This window comes from Vigna radiata, unplaced genomic scaffold (assembly GCF_000741045.1).
Source record: "Vigna radiata var. radiata cultivar VC1973A unplaced genomic scaffold, Vradiata_ver6 scaffold_7, whole genome shotgun sequence".
NCBI lineage: Eukaryota > Viridiplantae > Streptophyta > Magnoliopsida > Fabales > Fabaceae > Vigna > Vigna radiata.
Genome location: NW_014543262.1, coordinates 4,599,399 through 4,607,990, shown reverse-complemented (window position 1 = coordinate 4,607,990; position 8,592 = coordinate 4,599,399). Strand labels below are relative to the sequence as shown.

Below are 8,592 nucleotides of genomic sequence, written 5' to 3'. Positions count from 1 at the left end.
AGTAACATGTTTGTTGATTTTGTTTGCTATGTTGTGTTGAATTTTTAAAACATTGTATATTGTATGAATTTGTTATTAAACCTATTTTTTTTTCTAGCTTTGGTTTATGGCCCCCAATTCAAAAGTTCTTCTCCCATGAATCTTAAATTGTCCTTGTTTGAAGCTAAGATCAAAGAAAATTAAGGCTTTTGTTGATAGGGTGAGCTAAACCTACCCTTCATATCTTTGTTTTTTATGATGAACAAGAGAATGATTTTATAGTTTCTTGCACAACAAATGACATAACAATTGCTTTATCTATATCCTATTTGTGCTTGATATGAGAATTCATTTGTATTAAATGAATAATGTATTAAACATATTAAAAATCACATTTCTTTATGAAATAATCGATTTAACATAGTATATAATCTATTAGATTTCACCAGTTCACTTTGTATACTTAATAGGGGAAAACTGCTATGTAGTAATCGATTACATAATTTGTCTAATCGATTAAAACATAAAGCAATGTCACTATCTGTTTCATAAGTGGGTAAATCTGTTTAGAATGGAAATTAGATTGAAAATTTGTGTAAGTATAAGATTAATCAATTACATAAGTTGTCTAATCCATTAAATCAATTTACTTTGTTTAAATCCATTTCATTTAATAGTCTGATATGTTATAATTGTCAATTGAATTTATAATTGGCTTATGTGATTAAATAATTGATTACATGCTCAAGATAATCTGTTAAAATAGAAGAAAATCTGTTAAAACAAAAGCAAAAGCTTAACCGTTTTCATAAAAACCTTAATCGATTATAATACGCCAAGATTCAAAAAATCCTATATATATGTGTCTTGAGTTCTGTTTCAAAACAATCAATTGCTATCATTTTCAAATACTAACGTTTACATTGAGTTTTGATTACAAGAGAGTTCAAGAAGTGATCTTGGAGAATCAATGCCACATTGGTTGCTTATACATCAAGATTCTTTCAAGAAAAGTGAGTTAAAGCTGTTCTAATTTGATCTACACTAAAGGAGTGTGACTTGGAGATCGAATTCTTCATAGACAATCTTTGTATTGTGTTCGTATGCGGGTTTACCAAGGGTTTAAGGGTTGTGTGCTCTTGTATTAAGAGATTAAGGATTGTTCATTTCTTGGCTAGCTACATTGATTTTGAGTGTGGAGAGAAGTGCAATGAGATGGGTATCTCTGTATTTTTGTAAGCTCGATCATTTATAGTGGAATACCTTCAACTCAGGTTGTTGAAGGAGGACTAGATGCAGACTTGAATTAGTCGAACCAGCATAGATTGTCTATGTTAATATTTCTTTCTTTCTCTTTTATTGTTGATTCATCATTTCTTGTGTATTGATTTCAAGAAAGCCAAAGATTTCACAAAGATTTTGAAAAGACTTGTTTTTTAAGGCTTAATTCAATTCACCCCCTCTTAGCATGAGATATAAGACATTTCTTTTCTTACAATTGGCCCCAGAGTTGAAATTTGAAAATTACTCGAATTTTAATTGATTACTTTCATTACTTAATTGATTAAATCAATCCTGATGGCCAACATATCTTGAAAGTTTCAACACTTTTCTGCCTTTTTCATTGATACCATTTAATGTTTATTATGTTAAATGATGCATATTGATGTGCATTGGGGAAGTTTAAAAAGTACACAAAACAATTCATATTCAATTTTCTTCACAAAATCATGTACTAACATAAATTAAATTCTTCACAATGTTCTTAATACCTGGAAAAAAATTAAGACAATTTTCAGATTTATTGTACTTAAAAATTGTTGTCCTAAATAATACATTTGAAGTTAGTTCCAGAAGTATATTCAACATACCTAAAGTTGGGTGTATGTAGTTGTTGACAACTACACGTTATCAACATTATTTTGGCTTCCCATAGTCACAACATTAGAGGTTTCTCTAACATCATAAATTGTTGTATCCTTAAATCATTGTTTTAGCATTTGGAATAGTAATAAGAAATTTAAAACATAAAAGGAAAAGAAATGATATATTATACACCCATAATTGCATTTGTTGTTGGTTTCTTCTTAGCACCATTTGATTTTTTTCCTCTTCAAAAATTTTTCAACGGTTGATTGCATCAGACTGGATCACAGTCGACCTTTCCGTCTAACGAAGATAGGACTGTGAAAAATCAATTCTACAATGTAGTACTTGGACCACACAAAGTATTATTGATCGGATTTACATGCATGAACGTGAAGTATAGGGAAAACACTAGAAAGGGAGGGGTTTCAATAATGTTTTCAAATGTCTTTCGCAAAACAATTCTTTTCAACTATATTAGGGCTGAGATGATCTGCTATAGCTGTTAAACGATTGTATTTTTAATAATGGGGTTTAGGAAGATGTTTTAAATAGAAAAAGATAATAAGATGAGTGTTTTTATACTGGTTCACTGAACCTGAGCTATATTCAGCCTCCCTTAAGAACTCTTGAGAGGTTCTACTCATCTTATCCAACATTATAACTGAGTACAAACCACTCCTGGTATAGACTGAGTATTCCCACCACTCCTAGTCACCTAGTCAATCCTAACTAGTCTAAGTTTAACCACTCCTATTATCCAAGTATTCTAACCAATCTTGGTATCAACACTAGTGAATCCTCACTATTATGAGTTTACCCAATCCTGGTTTTCAAGTATTATAACCACTGCTGGTTTACATTGAGTATTGTCAACCATTGTTGGTTCCCTAGTCAATCTTGATTAATGCATATAAACACAAGTGTTTATATATAAACAAGTGTTTCAATATAAACACAATCAATGTTTGATTAAAAATATAAATGAATGTAACTCTCGGAGAGAGGATCAATTCAATACAATACAATCTATGATGAGATACTTCCTCTTATGTTGAAGAGCATCAGGTGATATATGCTTTGAGGTAGAGTAGAGATAATGTTTAATGATCTTTCTTATGCATGTTCCCTTTCTCTTTCGCCTTTTCTCTCTTTTATTTTCACCTTTTTCAACTTCAACAACTTCTTCTCTTTGGTGAATCTTCTTCATATAGCCATTTTAAGAAATGACCGTTGTTTACAAAGTTGACTTCTAGATAGTCTTCATATCCTTTTTAGGTCGTTGGTCAGACTTTGGTCTACGTTGTAGCGTGATAATGCTTTATCAGTGCTTTCTTTCAAATGTAGCTTGTACGACCTTTTAGTGTAAAAGCTTGAGGAAATATTGTAAGAATGACTTTTTATCTCTCAATGTCTTTATGTCCTTTTGTGAAACATGATGAGTGCAAATTTATGCCCTTATTTTGCGTTTAATATTTGATTCTTAATCGAAATTTGTACTTTAACAGAATATTTTAATTAAGATTTGTTATAATTGTGCTTATTTTGCATGAGATACAAAAACATGTTAAAAATATATTTTTAGTTGCATAAATGCTCTTTGAATATTTTGTGGTGTGTTAGTGTAACTGCAACTAAGTTGAGCTCATTGAGGTGTGGAAATAAGTCATTAAAGATAAATCCAAGAATAACAAATCATCAAAACTACAAAAAGTCAATCCAAGCATAACATAAAAATAAGTGAAGAAATTTTATTTAGCTAAGAAGAAGGAACAAGCAACAAAAATTGGGTCTTGCGATTTTCTCTATTTTTTCCATTAAAAGAGCATTGATAATTAATAAATGTTTATGATTAAAGATAATTGGGAAAAATATATCTTAAGATATTTTATTTGATATTGTTAAATAATTATTTTATTTAACTATATCAATAAATATCAAATATCTATTAAATATCTTCTCAAATATTTTTAGATCTCCACATCAATCAAATATATTTTGAAGATATTGATTATTTAGAAGATAATTGGAGGAGATTACATTATCATAAAGAAGATTACAACAATAAAAAAGCTTGAAACAAGTCCAATAGAATTTCTATATAAAAAGATTTAGGAAAATACATTAGGAGAGCTAAAGAACCCTTTCTTTAGGTTTGGGGGTTCAAATTTCGTCATTACTATGCTCTCATGTTCTCTACCCTCTTTTCTTTAGTTTTCATGTTATTTCTACATTCCATAGAGTGTTAAGCTTCTAGGTTGACTTTGTTGTAATTTCTTAATTGGATTTTGAGGATAAATGAATAAATTTGTTTGTTCTTTTGATTTTTGTTGTGATTTATTTTTATCTATGTCTTTTACTTCTTAATCAATTAAAAATAATGATTTTTACATTATAGCAAGTTAGCATGGTGTTAAATATACATAACATATCAATCTTTAACTCCAAATTTTTAATTGAGAATTTACTTTGGTTAAAGTTAAAAATTTTCATTTGATTGAAGGAGTTTTTGGTAATAATTGAAAATATATTTTGATTAGTGGTAAAAATTTTAAAACAAAAATTAATCAAGAATGTATTTTGGTTAATTAACTCTTTATTTGATATAAGAGTTAAAAGAATAAACATGATTAGACATAGTTATATTTAATTGAGAATGAACTTTGGTTAAATTTACTATGATTAATTTTGAAAATGTACTTGTGAAAACGTCAACAAAAAAAATTTACATTGATTAATATGAAAATCTAAAAAAACAATAAATTAAACAATAATCTCTAGAATGATGAATCCTATTTTGAAAAAACAGTAAAATCAACCTATTTTTTTTATCATTATATTTATTATTTTAAATTTTTATTCTGTATTTATTGAAAGACAACTTAAAATTAAATTTACTATTTTTAATACTATAATTACTATAATTTAATAATATTAATTTGGTCACATCAACCATTAGAAACCTATATCCTAAGGACACATAATCAATAAATTGAAAATATGTTTTGAATTATTTTTTTTTGGAAATTGGATTTATTCTGAAAATCAAATTCATACTCATAAGTATTATAAAACCATACAACAAAATTGGAGCAACCCTCGAGATCTGAAAGAATATTTATTGATTATATAAACTTACACGCAAATGCTGTGCAGAGGATAAGTTTGTCATTCACAGTTGTACTTGTTATTCATGCGGTAAAATTTAATTACACAATCACAATGTCAATTTCGCATCTCGAGGATCACATATCAAAAGCTAAGCTTTGGCGCCCTTTAAACTTGGAATAAAGATTTAAGAAAATATTTAATTTATATAATTTTAAATTAAACAAAAAAATATTTTTGATACATTTAATTTTTTTACATCCATTTAATATTTTTTTAATTTTTACTTTCTCTTCTTTCTTAAATACAAAATAAATATAAAAGTAAGTTATAATAATGGTTATTTTAAACAGGAAGGACCGGAGGAAAGAAAATGATGGAATTAATGGAAAAATATTGCACACCAAATATTCGTCCTATTTCTCCTCTCTGAACGAAAACACAACCGGTGACAGAACAAAAAAGCATTTTGAACATGGCAACAGAAGCAATGAAGCAAAAGGATTCAAATTTGATGATATCCAGTAACATGATATATGAAATCTAGCATAATGAGCAGAAAAAGGGAAAAAGTAGCATTTTCATGACCAACATTTTCACTCAAAGGTTAAAGATAGATATGATACGTAAGTGAACATGTAAGAAAATAGAAAGAAAGATGAATGATGAGATGACAGAAGGTTGTTGTAATGAAAACTCCATGTTGGCCTCCAAGTTTTATTTAGATTGTTTTGGAAATTCAGGTCCACATGACAGCACAATTGCGGATAAAGTGATTGAGGTGAATGGTGGTACATCCAATTTGCCTCCACCTGAATTTGTCATAAGCAGGATCAGGAGAACCAGTGTACATACACAAGCCTCGCTCTGCCTGTGACACAGAAGGTGCACCAATCACAAGCAACTCGTCACCAAGAGATTTAAAAGCCACACCCCAACCTCTTTGTTCATCAGCTCTCACAGGAACCACTCCCAAAGTCTTCCATGAATTGCTTCCCTTCATATACACCTTCAGCTCATTTGAAGAAGCATCCAATGTGTACAGCTCATTGTTCACAACAGCAAGGAGTGGTGGAGAGAGTTGAGAATTATCCTTCCACATGTCAGGAATCAACTTCCATGTCTTCCCATCAAAGAATTCCCCGCAAGTTAGGACCCTCCCATCCTCATCTTTCCCTCCAAGAACATAGAACTTGTTATCCATGAAGCAACCTGAGCAAAACTTCCTCCTTTTCTTCATCCTTGGGAGGGGTTTCCAACTCTGGCTTTCAGAGTTGTACATCTCAGCAGAATCCAAAATTTGGGTGTAAGTTGTTGCATCATAGCCCCCAGCAACAAAAGCAATTGCACCAGATGTGGCTGATGCAAAAAGACACCTTGGGTTGATCATAGAAGGCCCTTTCACCCATTCATTATTGGTTGAATCAAACCTCCAAGTTACAGCCCCATCAATCTCCTTTCCAAAGACTAATAGCTGGGATCCTGCACAACATGACTCTTTGTCTCCACACTCAAAATTATAATCCGATTCAATAGGAGGAAGCTTCTTGCTTGACATGAAAGGCCACTCCATTCCCCACCAATTGCTCTCCCCACTAGCTAACATAAACACAGATGGTTCTTTCAGTCCCAACTGCCTCCTGATTTTGTAAATCTCGCCACTCCTCGCTAGCGCCAAGAACCGCTTGTTTAGAAAGCACAATTTCCAAAGCTGTGACCTTGGAAATCTTGCTAAGATTGATGTCTCCAGCTCGTCACTTATACTATAATCTGCATCCTGAGGTACAGGTTCATCTTCGTTAGTAGAAGAACCATTGTCACCTGAGGGTGGTAACTCCATAACTCTCATCTTTTGCGCCCTATGACCCAAACAAAACCCACTAACAACGGTTGAGACAGATAATGCTTTTTTGTTGGTCATAATAGGTCATTTGCAGGCAAAAAACACTCCTTCAATACGCCCTCTGTTAAACGTTGATCAGGAAAAAAACCTTTTATCCTCTTAACCAATAAAATTGCCCGTAACTGCAGACAGAATATCCATACAGAATATCAGGAACAGAAACTCTTGTAGACATACCAAACGTTACGATTATGAATGGAAATCCAGATACAGTAAAAAGGAAAATAAAAACAAATAAATCTTGTGTAAGACACTGGTTTAGGCATTTCCATTAATAACTAATCCTTATAATCTAATCAGAAGAGATTAATATGTGAATGGATTAAGAGATGCTTACCCTAATGAAAGACGCCCCCACACAAAAACCAAAAAACTTCACATCATGAGAAGCTGGCCAATACACGGGCTTTCATAGAGAATAACAAAGAAGGAGCAGAGATTGATTTGGAAGTGGAAAAAGGTGAAGATTTTGAGACATGGGTTTGTTTGTGCTTGTTTATTTAGCCATTAAGAAGAGTAACGCTCCATGACACACAACATTGGTTAAATGAAAGATATAACGACGGAAAGAAAGAAGAAATAAAAACAGTGGCAAACGAGAAGAAAAGTCAAAGGAAGCAATAAATGGAGAGCGAGCGTTACACAACATGCAATGAAAACAAAGAGAAAACAGACTTTTGAGAATGAGTTCAAGCTAACAACACAACATCATGAGATCAGATAACCCATCTGATAGTGAAGTTGAAGAGAGAAACACAGAAGGAAGAGAGAGTGAAAAATAAGAGAGAGATCCAACATAGAGAGACCCACCAATTTGCTGGAAACATATGGTTAATTTAGTATTGCTTTTTATATTTTTTTGTGGGATAAGAAACAAACTGAAAAACCATAATGTGTGTATTTAAATGGCATTGTTGCAGCATCACCATGGGAATTTTGAATGGGAAAGGATAATAATATTTTGATAATATTTTTATAATTTTTTTATATTTGAATATATGTTATCATTTTATTAATTTATTTAAATTTATGTTTAAAAAATATTTAAAACGAATCAATCATAAAATATTATAAAAAAAGTTATTTAAAATATATTGTGAAAAAAAATTTTTCCTTGAGAACAAGAGAAAGAAAGAGAGAGAGAAGTGACTGTGGTGTGCACAGTGACTGACTACAGCAGTCCAATGTGAAAGAATAAAGAATGAAAAAAATAATGTTATAAAGAAGAAAGGGACATGGGCGGCGAAGGTCTCTCTCTTAGGAAAGGAAACCAAAACCAAGGTTAAATTAATTAAATTTTCTATTCGTGCTTATCTTATAATTTTTTATTTTTATTTTTTTTTTGTTTCAGAAGTTATTGGTTTTTCATTAAGTCACGTGTGGAATTTTTAGATAGGTATTTCACCTATACTTTTTTATTCCTTCACAATATTATGCTCAAGCTTATTTAAGTTATTGGTGTTACACTCTTTTAGATATTTGGTTTGAATATTATGAATAAAAGTAAAATATATACAGAAGAGGTTTCAATGATTAGTTTCTTGTTTTTGCTTTATTGTTTTCTAAAAAAAATGTGATTAAACATTTATTTGTAAATCTAGGGAACTAGGAAAATAATATATAAACTTTTATATGTTTCTGATTTGATGTATTTCGTTTTTTTTTTAGTGTTAAGTCTGTCATTCTGCGTCATGAATGTGCATTAGCTTTCACTTATATTTTATCTGAAGTTTTAT

At 30.7% G+C, this 8,592-nt stretch overlaps 1 protein-coding gene across 1 annotated transcript; it reads right to left on the bottom strand.

The window, feature by feature from the left end:
• Nucleotides 1–5,337: 5,337 nt before the first annotated feature.
• Nucleotides 5,338–7,704, bottom strand: LOC106753847 (F-box/kelch-repeat protein At3g27150). Its single transcript, XM_014635715.2, has 2 exons — nt 7,194–7,704; nt 5,338–6,978 (listed from the first exon to the last, which is right to left on the bottom strand). Exon 2 carries the CDS (start codon nt 6,872–6,874, stop codon nt 5,693–5,695), a length of 1,182 nt encoding a protein of 393 aa, XP_014491201.1. The 5' UTR covers nt 6,875–6,978; nt 7,194–7,704; the 3' UTR covers nt 5,338–5,692.
• Between the last annotated feature and the right edge of the window lie 888 nt (nt 7,705–8,592).